This window comes from Meleagris gallopavo, chromosome 1, assembly GCF_905368555.1.
Source record: "Meleagris gallopavo chromosome 1, MGAL_WU_HG_1.1, whole genome shotgun sequence".
In the NCBI taxonomy this organism is placed as follows: Eukaryota; Metazoa; Chordata; class Aves; order Galliformes; family Phasianidae; genus Meleagris; species Meleagris gallopavo.
In genome coordinates, this window is record NC_139404.1 from 21,931,250 (window position 1) to 21,951,111 (window position 19,862).

General features: G+C 42.2%; 1 protein-coding gene across 2 annotated transcripts in view; it reads left to right on the forward strand.

The window, feature by feature from the left end:
* The first annotated feature begins 1,467 nt into the window (after positions 1-1,467).
* Positions 1,468-19,862, forward strand: part of LOC100541182 (V-type proton ATPase subunit S1) — a 55,173-nt gene continuing 36,778 nt past the window's right edge. The window contains exons 1-5 of one of the 2 annotated variants that reach the window (XM_085218494.1): positions 1,468-1,675; positions 7,847-7,973; positions 8,077-8,145; positions 17,137-17,330; positions 18,277-18,320. In XM_085218494.1, the coding sequence (XP_085074620.1) occupies positions 1,584-1,675; positions 7,847-7,973; positions 8,077-8,145; positions 17,137-17,330; positions 18,277-18,320 (526 nt within the window). In that variant the 5' untranslated portion in view covers positions 1,468-1,583. The other variant, XM_085218497.1, reaches the window with a different exon arrangement.

Consider the following 19,862-nt stretch of genomic DNA (forward strand, 5'->3'; position numbering starts at 1 on the left):
AGATGAAGGATTTATGAAATATTTCTTAGGAGGGGAAAGTGCAATAAAAGGGTTAACTTCAGTGTTATGGAAAGGTACGTATGGAAGATCGGCTTCATTACTTTCCTCGTTAATATTATTTTTGTAACTGAAATCTGATTTGAGATTTAAATTAAACAAATTGTCTCTTATTAGACAACAGTGCTGGAATAATACACTGAATTAAGGCAAATGGACTTGATGAGTCAAGCTATGTGTGCTCTGATTCAGAACTGCATGTCTTCAGCTGGTGTTTACAACCTCCCTTACAATTTTCATTGTGCTTCCTTATTTCTCCCTTGTTCTAACTTGTTTTAGCACAGCTAACCGTTCCTTTTGTGTAACATCCTTACTATTTTGCTGGGATGAGGTACCCACGTGCTCACCATGTGCTGCATGACTCCTGCTGTCTCATGCTGTCAGGTGATGGCAGAGACAGCTCAGCACCGGCAGGGATGAAGGAGAACTGCAGAGGGACCCACTTCCTGGCAGCAAGAGTACCTCTAGGTCAATTTTCTTCATGCATGAAACTTGTGAAATAGTCTAGCCAAGTTCTGCAGTGAGCATAGTTTGCTCCTGACTTTTGCAATTTAGTATTTTTGGACAGTATCACTCAGAAGGTAGCTGAACAGTCCCATGTTTTTAGTGGATACACTCCAAGTGTTCCAAGCATTGCAGCACCTCCATTACAGGGACAGGCTGAAAGAGCTGCGGCTCTTCAGCTTGGAGAAGAGAAAGCTCCAAGGAGACCTTATAGCAGCCTTCCAGTACCTGAAGGGGTCTACCGGAAAGCTGGGGAGAGACTTTTTATAAGGGTGCTTAGTGACAGCATGAGGGGAAATGGCTGTAAACTGGAAGAGGGTAGATTTAGACTAGATATCAGGAAGAAATTCTTTACTGTGAGGGTGGTGAGACGTTGGAATAGGTTGCCCAGTGAGGCTGTGGATGCCCCTTTCCTGGAAGCATTCAAGGTCAGGCTTTGAGCAACCTGGTCTAGAGGGAGGCGTCCCTGCCTATAGCAGGGGTTGGAACTTGATGATCTTAAGGGTCCTTTCCAACCCAAACCATTCTTATGATTCAATTTTCTCACTCTCTCTTCCTTTGCTGAAACCGCAGCAGAGATTTCCTGCAAATTTCAAACCTGTCAACACTCGAATGTGGGACGCCAGCTCTCAGCACATGTGAAGGAGCTGAGGGGCACGGTAACACACAGCAGGGGGAGAAGTGTTGCAGAATACGTTTGCTGCAGCACAGAAAACTTTTCTGTAAACTCCACTCTGAAGTTGAGCAAAGCTGTTATCAAAGAGCTAAAAAACAAGGCGACAGGGATTCGGACTTCACGAGCTTGCCGCGAAGCCATGAGGTGTCAGAGCATTAGAGGGACCAGCGCGCATAGCGCGGCCCAGCACAGCCGTGACAGCCTCGCGCCGAGGCAGCCCGCGCGCAGCAGACGCCCGCCGCGTGACGGGCGGCCCAAAGCGGCCTCCGAGCAGGAAGTGCTGCGTGCCGGTGCCGCCGCGCGCCCTGCCTCCCCAGGGCCGGCCAGTTCCGCCGGGCGCGGCAGCATGGCTGGGCTCGGGCCCGCCGCGCTGCTGCTGCTGCTGCTGCCCGGCCTGCCCGCGGAGCACGTCCCCGCGCTGCTGTGGTCCACGGGCAGGTAGGAGAGCGAGCGAGGGACCCTGCCGCTCTGCGTGCGTGCGGCCGTGGGGGAAGCGTTTCTGCGCGACCGCCTGCGGGTGAGAACCGCCGGCAGCGAACCGAGCCGAGGGAGCTGAGCCGAGGGAATCAGTTTGCCTCCGGACACGCTGCCTAACGGGACGGTTTGCCCGTTTTTGTTCGTGGTGTTGGTGTTCTGAACCAGGCGGTAGGACCCACGTTACTCAGCTCTGAAGTGGCTGGGCTCTGTTCACCCCGAGGCACCCCGAGCGCGCTGCTGCAGCTCTGCTGGCTTAAAGGCGTAGCGCGGGGCAGCCTCGCGGAGGAGCTGGCCAGGAGCTGCGGGCTGGGCTCACTCCTCCGGCTCCTCCACCATGGTTTTTCTATTCACTGTTGTTCTCCTTCTTTCTTTTCCTTCCTTTTCCTTCCTTCCTCTGTTTCTCTCTTTCTCTCTTTCTTCCTTTCTTTTTTAATTTTAAATGCAGTTCTTTCTTTTAATAGGAGGAACTTCTTTGTGCATAGGCTTCACTTATTAGGAATAAGTGAGCGTTATCTAATTTGCAAGCCCTCCAATGGAGAGCTCCTGTGCTTTGCACGATGTGTATTATACCCAGTTCAGCAGCAGGCCTTCTCACAGCTGGGTTCTTACTCATTTCTCTAATATGCACAGTCAGAATTTGGCACACTCCAGCCAGGGGTTCAACCCTATGTACACTTTGGATTTACCCTTCTGTAAAGCAAGAAGGGAATCCATCAATGGTTTATTGGTGATAAGCGCCCTTTCAGCTGCTGGGGCCGCACTCACTGCCTTTCAGGAGACTTTGAGCTGATGAAGATGTTTAAGCGCGGTGATCTATCTAAGTGCCACCAGGCAGATGGGCTGAATGCTGCCGTTATTCATCTCAGCGTACATCTCATGTCTTTGGGCAAGATTACTGAAATTAAGGTCTCAGAGCTAAATCCTGCTGTCTTGTGGTTTTGTTGCTGCCGTTGTTTTCTAGTTCTTAATGCCGTAGTTTTAAGACAGCAAAAAGAGAAATCTTATGACCATGAGCAGTTATGCTGTTTAAGTTCTTCAGGGGATTCTTCTCTACGTGCCATACAGTGCCATATAGACAAGCATGGTACCCTTGTTTTTTCATGCTGAGAGATGCTGATAAATTGCATTTGAAGACATAGGTAGAAGGTGCTTGTTGGGTTTCTTTTATATGTATCTGGGCATTGTATTCTTTCTCAGCGATAATGAATACCAACTTTGATATATGTCTGCCTGTCTCTTAAAAGTTTCCAGAGCACTTCCTCTGGCTCCAGACAGCCACAGCATACAAGAACCCAGAAACGTTATCTTTTCAATGAGTTTAATTAGGTAACTGACCCGTTCCATATCCCACACCCTCAAAAGAAATAAACAGATATTTCCACATTAAGGTCTTTTGTATTCAAAATACTTAATCTGTCCACCTGATATAACTGAGTAACGTGAGCTACCTCTATATTTAAAAACAAAGTAAGTGTTGGAGTTGTTCTTAGGATAAAAGTGATCTTGAGAGTCTGAGAAAAGACAAGTGCTGCCTTTGGCCTAGTTTGTATAAATAGTACACATGTTGTCAGTATAAGCAGTGTCCCAGGGAGGTCATAAAACAAACTTTCCACCAAGATGCAATTAACAACTTGCTCTACTGCGGATTGTTCAGGTATATACAAATATAGAGCAAGAAAATCAGGATGGTGGACTGTTTAAACCAGTTTTGTGTTTCCATCAAAATAGAAGAAGCGCTCCTTGTCCTATGACCTTTGTCATAAAAGGGGAAATTTTTGTGAGGGAAAAAATCGTTCTTGTGAAATCCTCTGAAACTACAGGAAAGGAGATTTATGCTACTTTATAAAATAAAGAGACAGCAACAGGAACTTCTGTTTGCATCTTGGTGTTTGTGGCAATGTTTTCAGTGGCTGTTCTGCAGTGTGGGAACTACTGTTGAGAGTTTCAGGAGGGGTGACTGTGTAGAAGTACAGTAATTATCAGTGGATTTCTTTTCACTTTGTGAAAAAATCCCTCCAATTTAAAACTTCAGTTTCATTCATTGCCAGACAGGAGTTGAGATGCACCCATCTGTTCCACCACCACCTCCTGGGTTAACTGTCTGGATACCATACTGAATCCTTGAGGGATAATACAGTGTTTGTAAAATGGTATCTTTGAAGAGCTCCATTAGGAGAATGTGACATTTTAAAATCTCTCATGTGTTATTGTACTCTGATCATGCTACTCAAGGTTAATATTAGATAACAGATGCAGAGGTTTTTTTGTTGTTTTTTTTTGTACCAAACAGCAATCTTTCCCCATTGCACCCAGGAAGATGAAGGGAATAAGACAGTAGGTCGCAGTGTCCTGCTTTTCACAAAGAGATACCAAATTATCAGTGGACATTTTCCAAAATAACTTTGCCCTGGGAAAATTAGCGTTATCTTAAATCAGACTTTAAGCTGAAGCCGTTAATGTTGCTGCTTACCAGAGCAGGAGGGATGGGGGGAGGTTCCTCTTACATGTGATTCAGAACGGAAACATGATTTAGCCGTTTTGAAACAATATTCAAACGAATTTCTTTCTCTCCACAGATTAGAGAGCCCGAGGAAACAAACTCATTAGAAGTAGCTTCTGTGATTGCCCTTCATGTGTCTCTTTTAGACCGTTTTTTGCTTGTAGTCACTGAGAATTTCTTACTACCTTCATTTATGCTGTGCTGTGAATCTTTTTCTGGTAAATCCAGATTACAAGTGATTTTGAGAAAGTGTTAGTGCCAAATGGGACATATGCCATGTTTCCTAAAGCTGCAAGGAATTTACTGAAAAATCTTGCTGGGAGGAGGTGTAGTTTAGAAAGGAGACGTGAAAACAGAAAATGATTTCAGCTGTAAGTTTTCCGGTCTTCTGTGCAGATGCTCTGAGCCTATTTGTTTGCTTGAGAAGTCCTTTGGATTATTTTTTTCCTGTAGTTACCAGTTGTCACTGTACTGGTGCTGCTAGGAATGGTGAGCTTTTTGTGTAGAAGATCATTTCCAGAATTTTATTAATGAGCTTACTGACTTCTTCCATGCAGGGGAAAATGTTATTTCTTATGTAGTAATCTGATGTGGTAATAGTGACTGAAAGAGACAACTGACAGGAGTAACTTGTAGGCGGGAGTTCAGAATGCAGGTGCTGAGTAAGTGCGTACCGGTGACAACAGGCCTGAGTGAGGAAGCCCTGCTTGTTTACCATCTGTCCTCTTAAAGATCCAGATAGAAGAATTCTTTAAATCTTTGCTCCCTCTTCTACCTAGGAGGAAGACAAATCTGAAAATGTATCCCAGCTTAGTAGTAGTCTTCTACTTCTAGTCTTTTGTAGACTTCTTTTCTGCCCAAGTAGTTAAGAGCAAGAAGGAAGCAAAAAACTCCAAAGCGAAACTACTTCCTTTCTTTGCCACATTGTCTGGCTACAGAATGCAACTGAGCGTTGAGCTTCTGCATTTCTAGCCCGAGGAGAGCGTGAGTGTTAGCAGAGGTCCCCGTGGCTGAGACATGACTGTACTGCAGGAGGCAGGGCCTGCTGGGGCTGCGGACAGCTGTGCTGCTTTTGGCATCACATTTTGTGTGAGCCATCAATAAATAGCAGCAATCGATACGTGTGTTGGCCTACTGCCTACCTCATCCTCTGCCATCCCACACTCAGATGCTGCTGGAGGTGAAGAGTTCAAAGGAATCGTTGGGTTCATTGCAGGCAGTAATGCACACCCTCGGCATATCCACCACGTGGGTACATATCTCTGTTTCATTCTGCACTTAACGGTAAGCAGCCAGCAGAACACATCTGACATTTCCCATCTTACCCATGGTGAGAGTTCTTTTGCACCACAATATGGGCTTGTTAGGTGAGGCACACTGTGCAGCACCTAGCAGGCTAGCAAAGGGAAACAAAATACGTGTATCTTATGGGGAATAGGAGGTTTAGGCAAACACTGTATTATAATAGAGTTATTAGCCAGCTGATGGAGATTTATTTTTCTAATGATGCCACCGGAGCTCTTAAAGTTGATGTCTGAAAGCTACAAGGTCTCACAAAAGGTGCTTTTCCAGGTTGTAAAGCTAGCAAGGGCTGCTCTAAGGAACAAGGAAGCCTTAGAAGCAAAGAATGTTTTAAAACAGGATCATTAAATTTCTGAGGGTTTTAAGACAAAAGCCTTTGCTGTTGTGCTGCTGCAAATGAATTAGTTTTGTTTCATGTTCTCTCTGTTACTTTTTTTACTTAATTGCAAATCCAGAGGGTTCTCAAAGTCTTTTCTATGCTAGGCATGTAAAAGATCAGTTACCTGATTTGCAAAAATAAGTATAACAAGGCATTCGCTATAATTTCCCTTCATACAAACCATTCTTTAACATTTCCCATTGAATCTATCTTTTTTTCCTTCAGTATTACTAGTATTTTGGTGTGGCCATGCACTCCTTTAATGTCTCTCTAAAGCGTCACTCAGTTACTGAATTCAGGATCTTCAAGAGTTTTTCTTTTTTCTTCAAATACTTTATTCTTAAAGTTTGTATTTAAATCTCTGACATCCTGAGGTCAGCTTTCTTGAGAAGTTAACACGTCTATTGCCATTCCTAAGCTCATGGTGTTCAGAAATACAAATTAATGTGTATTGCTGAGCACAAATGAACATAGAAATGAAGGAGCTGAGAAAAACTAAGAAAACGTTGAGAGACAATTTCTGTTGAATAAGAAGAAATTTCCTTCCTTTATAGCAAAGTTTACATCTAAAGCTGAAAAACAGGCAAGAGGCATTCTAGAATCCAGTTTGAACACCTGCAGTACCTTGTCTTGGAAAAGTCCCCCAGAAATAGCATGGGCTTTAGTACTTTCCCAAATCTGAAGAGAGTTAGATATCTTCTGCTGCACAATTACATCTTTTTTATCTCTGCTGTAGGTGCAGTGGAAGGCTTTTGATTCCCTCCCTGCAGTCTTCATTCGAACCATCAGCAAGCCTTGAAGTGCAATATGGGTTTTCCCTATCTGAGAAATGACACAGAACACCCCTCTATGTTCATTGTCCCTACTCTGCCTCCATCTCAAGATGAAAGCAGAAAACATGATGAAAACAAAGACTGTTTTTATTCATAAGTGAACTGAAACATTTTGGAGTCGCTTTTGGGTTAGAAAATACCATCGGCATGTCAAGTTCACTAAGTTGTGACCATCGTAATAGCTGATGCTATATTCTGTTTGCAAATAGCTCCATCCAGAGGGACCGAAGTACCAGATTTTCAGGCCTTAGCAAATCATATGTGCTTGTGGAAGAGGGGAGCTGAAGCTTCTCGGTCTGAGTTTTCTGCAACACAACGATACTACCTTTTCAAGTCACCGGGACAAAATTTTTTGTACTAAATTTTATCCTAAAATCCCAGTCAGGTACTGAAAGAATAATGCCAGCTCTGGTTTTGCCCATAACTGCTCTTTTTTTGTAATAAAACTAAGTAGCCAGGTTATTTCTCTGTGCAGTCCTCCTAAAGATAGATTAGCAAAACTGCTGTAGGCTTTTCTCAGTATCATTTGCCATTCTGTTCAGAAGAGCTCCTGCTTCTGGGAGGGTGTTTTACTCTGAGCTGCCTCTGCAGAGATGGTTGTTTCACCATGAAAGCCTTACGAGAGAGGCATATTTTGAATGATAATCATTAACTTAATGGAAGATTTTTGAAAAAAATGTGATACCTTCTGGTCTGGCCTGACCTGTGTTGCTCCTTAGCAGTCGAGGTGACTGATAGCACTGGAAATAATACTGGGAGTTGAGATTCCCCTTGGGACCTCTCCCTGGAGATTTTCAACATATCCTTCATTCTATTTTATAGCTAATTTTTTGAAAGATGTAGGCGTGATGTTGTATGCTAACAAGAAAAGTTAGTAATTGTAGAGAATAATTGTATCTTTTCTGGACAAATTTTATTCCTGCTGTAATCCAGTTAATAGCATAGGGATGTAAATGAGCAAATTCTTTTCCTCTTAAGTGGAATAAAAGTAAACTGAACTGTAACCTTGATCTTAATCCAAAGGTGATGATATCATGAATCAGTTCTGGACGTTTGAAGAAAGAAGCTGTGTCATCACTGGCAGCAAATTTAATGTTTAAAAAATAATTTTTTTGCAGATCCCAGTGGAATCCAGACTCTGCTTTGCATGAAGGACACATTGTCTCAGCACAGGAGCTGGCTGTACTTCTGCAACCTGTTTTTACTCCAAATCCCAGCAACCTTGTTTTGTTCCTTCAAGAGAGGGTATGTAACATTAATTTCTTTTCCTTTAGCAGTGCCAAGTGTAAGTCTGTATCTGAATGAGATAATATGGCTCCTTCTCACCAATCTGCTCTCTGTTTTTCAGCTTAGCATAGACGATTTCACCTACTACAGTGAATCCTATGGTAACAAGAATCCATTTCAAAATGTTCAGGCAAGCATTTCTCTCTTTTACTTCCTTATATGCATGTTTTTTTAATTGAAAATTATGTAAGAAGAATGCAAACAGACAATATCTGGCAATATTAAACTGCACTGCAGCAGTTTGCCAATTTATTTATTGAGATTTATTGAGATTATTTCAGTTTCAGCATATGGGCTAAAGAAAAACAACCGAGTACGCAGAAATGTCTTTTGCGGCTATTTTATTTCAAAAAACAGGTTTTCAGAATTATCTTAACTGAAAAAAAATGTTTCTAAGCATGTTGCAATTTTGAATAATGAGAAACTGTGTCTAGACATAGACATAATTCCCAGACTGACACCCCAAAATAGTGTTTTGAAACCATACAAAGAAGTGAGGAGTCAAGTATGTACTCCAGATTTTCAAAACTGAATACTTATTTTATTTTCATGCGAAGTAAAGCTGACTTATCTCATCCAGACAGCTAATTTATTCCAAGAATCATAGAATATACTGAGCTGGAAGGAACCCATAAGAATTGTCAAGTCCAGCTCCTGGCTCCACACAGGATCAGAGAAAAAGATATGTGAAAGCATTGTCCAAATGCTTCTTGAACTCTGGAAAGCTCAGTGCCATGACCACTTCTCTGAGGAAAAGTTTCTGAGCACCCTCTTGGTGAAGAATTTTGTACTGATTGCTAGCTTGGATTTCCCCTGTCGCAGCTCCATGTCATTCCCTGTTTGAATAGTGTGAATATATACCTAGATACTGGATTGCTTTAATATTTGTGCTACTTCAGTAATCCAAAATAAACTCCAGGCACAGAATTTGAGCTGGTCATGAGTATAAACTTCTGTTCCCAGTGAAGAGGTTTACAGATTTTTTGCTCAGTATCTGGTTGTACTTGCTTGACAATTTATTGAATTGTAATTGGAAAAGGGAAGTGTTCACACCTGAAAATCATTAAGGCATTCCTGTGGGCAGTGCAAGAGGAACAGAGCTATTAGTAATATAACTTATATCGAAGCACACAAAGTGTTAATTCCTAGGCACCACACAGCAAGCTGTATGTACCATCAAATACACAAATATTCACATATTACCTGTCTCTTTATCTATACTGTGTAGGAACCTCACATCTTCATTGTATCCCTAATACTAACCTTCATCTCTTTGCCATATGACAGCATTTTAACAATGATGCTGGAACAAAAACAACTATTCAGTGTATGTACATGGCTTTTTTGAGGAATGAATGGGGGTAATATTTATATGTAGCATTAGGATTAGTGACTCCATCCTCAAGCAGATGTATTGGTACTTCTCTGGAATGCTGTACTTTCTCTGGGTTTCAAATCTATGCACAACGGTGTCTGAACTATTTTGTGTTTACATAGCTGTAAAGCTGGTTTGATTTTATAGTTAAGAAGCTGTGTGTATGTGACTGCTGCAAGTCCCTAATGATGTAATGGTCTACATCCAGTGATCACATTTAAGTAAGTCTTTGGTCTGTATCTGGCAGAAGAAAGTTTTGAATTCACATTCTCAGCAAGCTTAAAGATCATCTAATCACCCAGTTCCATCCTGAGTGCAACAAAGACTACAAAAATATCAGTAGCTATCACATTGGTTGTGCTCCAGTGGAGTTACTTTACTTTGGGAAAGAAATCCCTTCTTAATCATGCTATAGAAGACTATACGGTAATATTCACAGCACAGTGGACAAAGAAAAGGTCAGATCTGGATTTTCTCACTGGGGAAATTAGAATCTTTCATGTTGCATAATCTGAAAGTTTTATACCTTCACAATCTAAGCTACACAAGTGATTCATTGAACTGTTATAGATGTCCTGTACTACTCCAGCATCTTCCTTTTAAACTTCAGCAATTCAAATTTATTCACAAACTTAAACCAGAGATCTCATTTAGAGAGTGTATGTGCATGTAGCAGTACAGTGTACTACAAAAAGAGTATAATATTTGTAAGAGTTATAGACATGTAAACCACATTTGCAGATATTAGATTTGTTCAGCTACATTAACGCTGTTTTGAACTTTCGAAATCGGTGGTTTTGTATGCAATAAAATAATTCTATTTCCAGTTAATATAGAAAGGAATCTTGTAGATAGATCATTTATCTTAAACATCCAATAACTTCTTAATTAAATAATAAAGTACAAAGATTATCATTTGGGGATTTTTTTTGTGTGTTAAGTAGTCACCTATTCTATAAACTGTTTTTCTTTAATATTTGCATTGGTTTTCCCCAGGCAATAACTGAACTTCTTAGAACTGCAGTGTACAGTAGCAAACTACAATTAGTTGCCAGCTGGGTGGCTGCTTAATTATTATTGTAAGTCATTGCCTACTGTGGTTCTGAATCTCCATCATATCATCATTCAGTAGTTATTTTTCTAGACCGTGGAGTACTATTCAGTCACATTCAGCATAAAGGCCCTAACTGTAGTTTTGACTGTCTTTGTGCCATTCCATGTACCTCTTTTAGTTTTATGGTTTTGTTCATTTTCTGGGTTATTTCTGTTGACAAAGGAACATGCAGAAGTGCATATGCATCAAGATATAAGTGCGTCATAATTTATTCAGTCTCAAGATGATTTGTTCTGTTCAGTCCTTAGTGTTTTCCATAAAACCCCCTTGTATTTTATTTTGTTTTGATGACTGTCAGCCACTGATCTGACATTTAGTTTCCTGTGTGAAGAATGACACTCAGTTTTCAATTCTCACACCTACCTTCAAAAAAACCTGAACAGTGAGATCTGTAAACAAGTCGTGGTGCTTCTTGCAGTATTTCACTCACGAGAGGTCCTTCAAGGGACATTACAGAAGGCAAATTAATGAGCGATTTAGCCATAGGTACATTAAAAATTCTTTTGTCAGTGTTTAGGAATTTGTGCTATCAATCATCAGGTCAATCAGAGGATTTTTTTTCCCCTTTTCCCTTCCCAGCTCCTATGTGGTTACACCTTTTTGTTTAGACGTTTTGCAAAATGCAGTGCCAGGTGTTTCTCAGTAGTCCTCTTCATTCTCTGTTTTCTTCTGGAGGCTTGGTATTCTGAACGCTCGTGGTACTTGAAATGCCAGAATGCCTGAAGCAACGTACTGGTATTTTAAGAACAAGCGTGCAGTGGTCAAATGTCAAGATGCATGTGATCAAAATGTCTGTCTGATGCTAATGAGGAAATATCCAGCTGTGTGTGCTCTTTGAATGAAAAATGGTTGAATACAAGTGGCTGGAAGCTGAGACAGATGGCACTGCAGGATTGGTTAGGAGCAGAGGCACAGTTCAGACATTACTCAGTAATTATGCATTTTCTCTCTTATTCTATAATAAATGAGTTAACTGCTTAATATATCCTTGGTAGAACTGGCTGCTGCTAAGCAGTGGAGGATTAAAATATTTTAAATAATAAAAATAAAAATAAATACATAATGGACAATTGGACTGTTGCTCAGGATTTTAGCTATGAATTCATATATGCAAAACAAACAAAAAGGGAATATATCATCCTTTCCTTCTAGGAGGTGCTAAGCACCCTGCTCAAAGATTTGTAAATGAGATCAGTGTTTTCTGGTCTATTTTAATTTCTGTACTTATTTTTCTATCAGTATGGCAAATCAGACAATACTACATAATCCTCCTGTATGAGCATCTATAGAAATGTGGAAATAACTAACCTTTACTTAGGAAGGAAAACGTGCGAGCATTTAGAAAGGAACTGAGGAGGCCAGAAAAGTGGTAGGCAGTCAGAGAACAGACAAAAAGAAAAAAGAGTAGGAGGAGAAAAGTGTTAGCAACACCACAACACTTCTATCACTAAGTGGGAGAAAAATAGTCTCAACTCAGATATTTGAATGTTGGATCAAGTGACAGACTTGATCTAGGAGTTAAATATAAAAAATGTGAAAGCAAAGTTAACAAGTTGTAAACTAGAACTCAGGAAAAAAATCTTCAAATCTTCATGTGAAATTTTGCATACATCAATTTTGTTCCTTTTCAAGTCTCTATCATTTATGTTCTTATCCAGAATTTTCCAAGTGTTTTTTACCATTCAGAAAAATCTTTGGGAAGGTGTTTTTCAGCTATGCAGGCCTGAAATTTATAGAACGAGAATGACTAAAATTCACAACAACTTACGTGTTTTCATCAGAAACTCAACTATGAGAATTATAAGTAATAGATATCCTGACGTTTCATTATCTGAGCCGGCTCGGCGTGAGCCTTATAATTTGTGTTTTGAATGAATAGACAGAAAGCACACAGTATGAAGTCTGTGTATGCCTCCATACCAAGAATAGTTCAGTTCAGCTGGGAGGGACTTTCAAAAGTCCAACTGCCTGACTTCTTCAGGGCCAGTGAGGATTTAAAGTGAGGTATTGTCCAGATATCCCTTTAACACTCACGGGCATCATCTGCCACTATAGGAAGTCTGTTCCAGTTTCTAATGTGAGGAAATTTTTCATACTGTCATCTCTGAATCTTCCCTGGTGCATCTTTGTTCTGTTCCCTATGCATCCTGTCATTGGATCCCAGAAGCAGAACTTGGCACCATCCTCTCCAGTTCCCTTCCTCAGGGAGCTGCAGAGAGCAATGAGGTCGCCTCTTGGCCTCCTCTTCTTCAGTCTAGACAGCCCAGGTGTCCTCAGCCTCTCTTCTCATTGGACATGCCTTCCAGCCCTGTCACCGGCTTTGTTGCACACCTCTAGATAATTTCAAGGACCTTAATATCTTTTCTAGATTGTGCAGCCCAGAACTGCACACAGTATTTGAGGTGAAGTAATGCCAACTCTAAATATAGTGGGAGAATAATCTCTTTGGACCAGCTGGATATGCTTGTTTAATGCTTCCCAAAATGTGTTTTGCCATCTTGGCTGTTGGGCACACTGCAGGCTCTTGCTGAATCTGCTGTTATCAGAATCCCTAGATCCCTTCCTGCTGAGTCCTGCTCTGTCCCACGTGCAGAATCTGACATTTTTCCTTTGATGAAATAACTTCATATCACTGCTGATCACTCAATGCTTCAATCTGTCAGATCCCTCTACAAGGCCTCTCGTCCCTCCAGGGAGCCAGCAGCATCTCCTAGTTCAGTGTCATCAGCAAACATACTGAGAATGCATTCTACTCCTGCGTCCACACCATTGATAAAAATATTGAACAGAACTGGCCCTGGAATTGAGACCTGGGGTATACCACTAGTGACCAACTGCCAGCCCATTCACTACAACACATTGAGCATTACTGTTGGAACAGTTCATCACCAGCATAGTGCAAATCTGCTTATCTCACAGTTGGATAATAGGCAGAAGAATGCCATGAAGGATAGTATTAAAGGTTTTCCTAAAATCTAGAAGTGTCCATGAACTTCCCTTCGTCACCAGACAGATAACCTTACCATAGAGGGCAGGACTTTTCTTTCCTGAACCATGCTGACTGTACCTGGTAGTAGCTTTGTTCTGTAGTTGCCTTTCTTTAACTCCCAGGTTAATTTTCCCCATAACTTTTCCAGGCATTGAGATAAGATTAACAGGTCTTTGCCTTCCTGGATCTTCTCTCATATTCCTTCTGTAGATGGGTATGGCACTGGTATTGACTAGCTTCCAGTCAGTGAGGACCTCACCAAATTCCTATGACCTTATATGATCTGCTAATTCCTTCATCACTCTAGGTGAATCCTGTCAGACCCCATGAACTTGTAAACACTGCACTGTGAGAGCCGATCCTTTACAAAGTCACTTCTCCCCAAGTCACAGTACTCCAACTCTGAGGTCTGGGCAGCCCAAGATTTGTTGTTACTGTTAAATACTGAAGCAAAAAAAGGCATTAAATGCCTCCTCATTTTCCTTCTCGTTCTTAGGTGACCATCAGATCCAAGAATCAGTCCAGTGTTTTCCTTTGACCTCCATTTTCTGTTGGGATACTTGAAAAAGCCTAATTTGTCTGCCTCCACAGTGGCAATGTCAACTGAAGCTGAGCTTTGGTTTTTCTTGTTTTTCCCCTGCAAATGCGAACCGTAGCTCTGTACTCTCTCTGTGAAGCTAGATCTTTCTTTCAGAGGTCATACATTTTCTTTTTCAGACCTAGTTCATAGAATCATAGAAATATAGAATGGCCTAGGTCGAAATGGACCTCAAAGATCATCTAGTTTCAGCCCCCTGGCTATGGGCAGGGTCGCCAACCACTAGACCAGGCTGCCCAGAGCCACATCCAGCCTTGAATGCCTCCAGGGATGGGGCAACCACAACCTCCTTGGGCAACCTGTTCTAGTGTGTCACCACCCTCTTTGTGAAAAACTTCCTCTTAATATCTAATTTAAACCTCCCCTTTCTCAGTTTTAAACCATTCCCCCTTGTCCTATTACTATCCATCCTTGTAAACAGCCATTCCCCCTCCTGTTTATATGCTGCCTTCAAGTACTGGAAGGCCACAATGAGGAATCCCTGTAGCCTTCTCTTCTCCAAGCTAAATAAACCCAGTTCCCTCAACCTTTCTTCATAGGAGAGGTGCTCCAGCCCTCTGATCATCTTAGTGGCCCTCCTCTGGGACTTTTCCAAGAGCTCTGCATCTTTCTTGTGCTGGGGGCCCCAGGCCTGGACACAGTACTCAAAGTAGTTTCAGGCAGAGTTCCTTGTTTAGCTAAGCCAGTCTTCTGCTCCACTTTCTTGACTTGTGATACAATGAGATTACATGCTTGTGGACTTTTAAGAAGTGGTTGAAATCTTAAAGGCACAAGAACAGGCTGTCTCTGAGTACCGTAAGACAAGCCGTAGGGGAAGATGACCGGCGTGGATGAGCCGGGAACTACTGTTGAGACTCAGGGAGAAAAAGAGAGTCTATGTCCTCTGGAAGAAGGGGCAGGCTACTTGGGGGGGATTACAAGGGAGTAGCTAAGGTATGCAGAGAGGAAGTTAGGAAGGCAAAAGCCCAACTTGAACTCAGATTGGCCACTGCAGTAAAAGACAATAAAAAAATCCTTTTATAAATATATCAGCGTCAAAAGAAGAACCAAGAATATTTCTCATCCTATACTTGATGCAGCAGGGAATGTGTCCACTGAGGACAAGGAGAAGGCTGAGGTCCTCAATGCCTTCTTTATGACTGCCTTTAATAGCCAGACCAGTTAATCGCTGAGCATTTTATGCCCTGATCTGGAAGTGTGGGACCCTACTCAGAATATACCCCCGTCGATTCAGGTGGATACAATCAGAGAGCTTCTCCTCCATCTGGACTGTCACAAGTCCATGGGACCGGATGGGCTACACCCTTGGGTGCTGAGGGAGCTGGCGGGGGTGATTGCCAAGCCCCTCTCAGCCATCTATCAGCGCTCCTGGTTAACTGGAGAGGTCCCGGGGGATTGGAGGCTTGCTGATGTGATTCCCATCTTCAAGAAAGGCCATAAGGAGGATCCGGAGAACTATAGGCCTGTTAGCCTGACCTCGATACCGGGGAAAGTAATGGAGCAAATCATCTCGGGTGAGATCGCATGGCACGTGAGTGGTGTCCAGGGGATCAGGCCCAGCCAGCATGGGTTCATGAAGGGCAGGTCATGCTTGACCAACCTCATCTCCTTCTATGACTGGGTGACAAGTCTTGTGGATGAGGGACAGGCTATTGATGTAGTCTACCTAGACTTCAGCAAAGCCTTTGACACGGTCTCTCACAGGCCTCTTCTGGGAAAACTGGCTGCCCATGGTCTGTACAGGTATACACTTCTTTGGATAAGGAACTGGCTAGAGGGCCATGCCCAACGGGTAATGATTAATGGAGTTCAGTCCAGCTGGCGACCCGTTACAAGTGGTGTCCCCCAGGGGTCGGTACTGGGGCCCATCTTGTTTAATATATTTATTGATGACTTGGATGAGGGGGTTGAGTGCACCCTCAGTAAGTTTGCAGATGACACCAAGTTGGGAGGTGGTGTGGATCTGCCTGAGGGTAGGGAGGCCCTACAGAGGGATCTAGATAAGCTGAATAGCTGGGCTGAGATGAATGGGATGAGGTTCAACAAAGCCAAGTGTCGAGTCCTGCACTTTGGCCACAATAACCCCAAACAGCGTTATAGGCTTGGGGATGAGCGGCTGGATGATTGTGAAGAAGAAAAGGACCTACGGGTGTTGGTTGATGCTCGGCTGAACATGAGCCAACAGTGTGCCCGGGTGGCCAAGAGGGACAATGGCATCCTGGCCTGCATTAGAAATAGCATGGCCAGCAGGAGCAGGGAGGTGATCATCCCCCTCTACTCAGCACAGGTGAGGCTGCACCTCAAGTATTGTATTCAGTTTTGGGCCCCTCATTACAGGAAAGATGTTGAGGCCCTGGAACGTGTCCAGAGAAGGGCAGTGAAAGTGGTGAGGGGTCTGGAGCATAAGTCTTATGAGGAGCAGCTGAGGGAGCTGGGATTGGTCTGTCTGGAGAAGAGGAAGCTCAAGGGAGACCTAATTGCACTCTACAACTTCCTGAAGGGAGGTTGGGGTGAAGAGGGGTTTGGCCTCTATCTGTAATGTGTGCTATACCACTAGCACGTACACAAAGGAAGGTAATTTGTTAAGTGAAGTATGACTCCCTACTAACTAGAGCTGATGGAATGTGAAGTTTCCAACATTGATGTTTTTCACCTAAGTGGCCATTTAGTTCCTGTGTGATGGTCCTCTGATGCCTCATCTTTTTGCCTCGTATTCTCCAGTACACTCTCCACCTTCTTCAGCTTGAGAACTTCTACACCAGCTGCCTCTCCTATTCCATTACACTCACGGAAAAGACAGTAAGATTTTGAGGTCACAGTGTGTCTTAAGCTTGCTCCAAAACAGTGCAGGAATAAGAGTGATAGAGATGTCTGTTCATTGCACCTTTCCAGGAGCAGCCTGCAGCCAGCATCAAGCTGGTGAGAGCTCACTTAGTGTTTACCACACTGTTTTCTCACCTTGAGTATTAAATGAATGATAGAGAAAAGAAGTAGTTTGTGTTTAGTATTAACTTATGAAATAAACTGTCCATAAATTTGTTACAGGAAATTCTTCAGTCTTCTCCTTCATCTTTAGTTTTGCCTGCTGTTGATTGCAAGGCTACCAGGGATCTTTTGAGCTTTCTTCAGGCATCAGGAGATTGGAATTTGAAAAACTTGACAAATCTTGATATCTCTCATCTGGAAGTGAATACATCTAAACCAAACTTACTTGTAATTCAGCTACAACCACTTACCAGGTAGGACCTTGTCACAAACACATTGACCCAAATGTATGCAAGATTTTTATTGCTTTTTGAAAATATCTGTTGTGTTCAGGAAATTAAAAAATTCAAAGAGTAGTTTACAGAGTTAACAAAGTTATTTTTCCAGCAAATGTGAATTCAGTGTTTTTTAATGTCCTCTGATGAGGTATAATAACTGAATTACATTGAGAAAGTCAGTCAGGCGTTACTGTTTTGTCTGCTTCATTATATGAGAACAAAGGGACAACTAATAAACTAAGGGACAACTAATAAACTAAATGGCAGCACTCTTTAAGCAGAAAAGCTGAATTATTTTATGCAACATGTGATTAACCTGCTGAATTAATTGCTAGAAGACATTCCAGAGGTCAAAGAACTGGCAGGAAAGATAAACAAATAAACATCCAAGCATCCTAGAATTTAATATGAATAATGAAACTAGTTTTCATCAATCTTAAAGGAATAGGAAGGCTATAAAGCTTCCTGTTTCCTGACCTGTAACAACTGCTGCCTAATGGAGGTAGAGTCTGTCCCTTCAGGTGAGTGCTAGTGCCTGGCTGTTACCTGCGGGGCTTTTACACCGCTGGGGCTGTTTGGTATAGAGCACTCCTGGTCACTGGGTGTGGGTCATGGAGCTGATCTAGATTAACACCATCAAATATAAGGAAATCTGGGGAGAGAATGGTCAAAGGAAGATCAGTAATCTGTCTTCTCTGCAGCTAAAGAAGTCTGAGGTTTTGGAGGAATCAGCTAAAGATGTGGTCCTCGTATGAACTGCTTTGCAGAAGGAGAAGTTCATAAGGAGGATATGAGAAAAAGATGAAAAAACATTGTAGTCTGCCGAAAGTGACATGCTGATTAGTATGTACCTGTATACATTTCTGATTCACACTGTTGTATAGCAAAAAAATTTAATTATCTTTCTCCCACTTCTTTGTAGTGATTTAAATGAGATTTCCACCCTGGAAGCAATTGCTGAAAATGGTAAGCAATATAGCCAGGACATAGCAAACATTTCACCACTTAAGCCTGTTTTTGCTTGAACAGATTGTATTTCCTGGTTTTTCCAGATTTTGTTGTAATACTGCTTAAAGCTTTTTCTGCCATCTACGTACCTATAAGCAGCCAATTATCATCCTGTTGAAGTACTGAGTAATTCAAAATCCACTGAAATGGATACATCTCTGTGCCCTGAAATGTGGTGATGATTCACCTCTGCCATAGGCATCCCAAATCCCTGCAATGGGCATGGCACCTCCCACCAGATCAGCCTGCTCAGGGCCCCATTCAACCCAGCACTGAACACCTCCAGGGATGAGGCATGCACAGCTTCTCTGGACAACGTATTTCTGTGCATCACCAGCCTCTAAGTAAGGAATGTCTTCAGAATATTTTAAATCTACCCACTTTCAGTTTAAAACCATTACTGTTCAATTCTTCCTTCTTGTCTCCAAAAGTTTTGGCTTAATGTTGGCCTTGGCTAAACATTACCTTCTTTTTTATGGGACATTTTCTTCATCAGCTGTAAAAGCACAAGAACAGGCCTCCCAGCCCCGGCTTCAGGCTGCTTTTGTTTCGGAACAGTAAAGTTAATGGGAGACCTTTGGAATGATGCAGGACAGGCTGTACCAGCTTTGTGGTTAGTGTCAACTACCTGCTGTCAGGAAAAAGGTGTGTGGATTGTGGAAGATGTGCTGCTTCATATGGCCAAGTGCAAAATCTTCACACTGTGTTCAGAGTTGCAGTTATGCTCTAGAAAAGTGATAGTGTTGGCTAAATACTCACGTTCTGTCACATCTGCCAAATCGGCCATTGAACATTGCTGAGTAGAACCTGCAGATATCATCAGCAGTAAGTTTTAATTGACGTGCAAGTTGCTGACCTGTAGTTCCTTTAAGTTATCCTACTTGAAGTCTATGCAGTGGAAAGGACAGACTCGGGTGGGTCATTGCAAAACTGCCAGAGAAGGGTCCCAAATCGTGTGGTCAGGCAGGTGTGGGTGTCCAAGCACTTGCTGCAGCTTGAGCATAGCCATTTGCAGAATACTGTTGCCAGGACATGTGTCAAGGTCATAAGGGCTTGCAAGGCCGTGAGTTATTGGTGTTTGTTATGGAGTGAGTGCTGCTAACACTATCTGGATAAGCAACCAAAAATACTGTGTGTCACATGCCTGTAATATGACAAGAGAATTGTTAACTGGTACAATGCTGCTTGTAATTTTTGAACAGTGTTAACTGTAAACCCATAGTAAATGAGGGCAGATCTCTATTATGCTGCCTGGAAGTTCACAAAGACTCTTGTGTTTGTCACATCAACTTAATTCCTTTCTGCTATAGAGGGTTTTAAAATCTGCTGTAATAAGACGTCAGAGAAATCTCTCCTGCTGTTTTACTCACTGCAGACAGCAATCTCTGTCAGACAGAGCAAATGGGCTCAGATTCTGCCCAAAGGAAATGTGCGGTTCTGAGCACTCTAGAAGCTAGAATAAGCAGGAGTTTTAACACATCATTAAAATGAGACTCATTA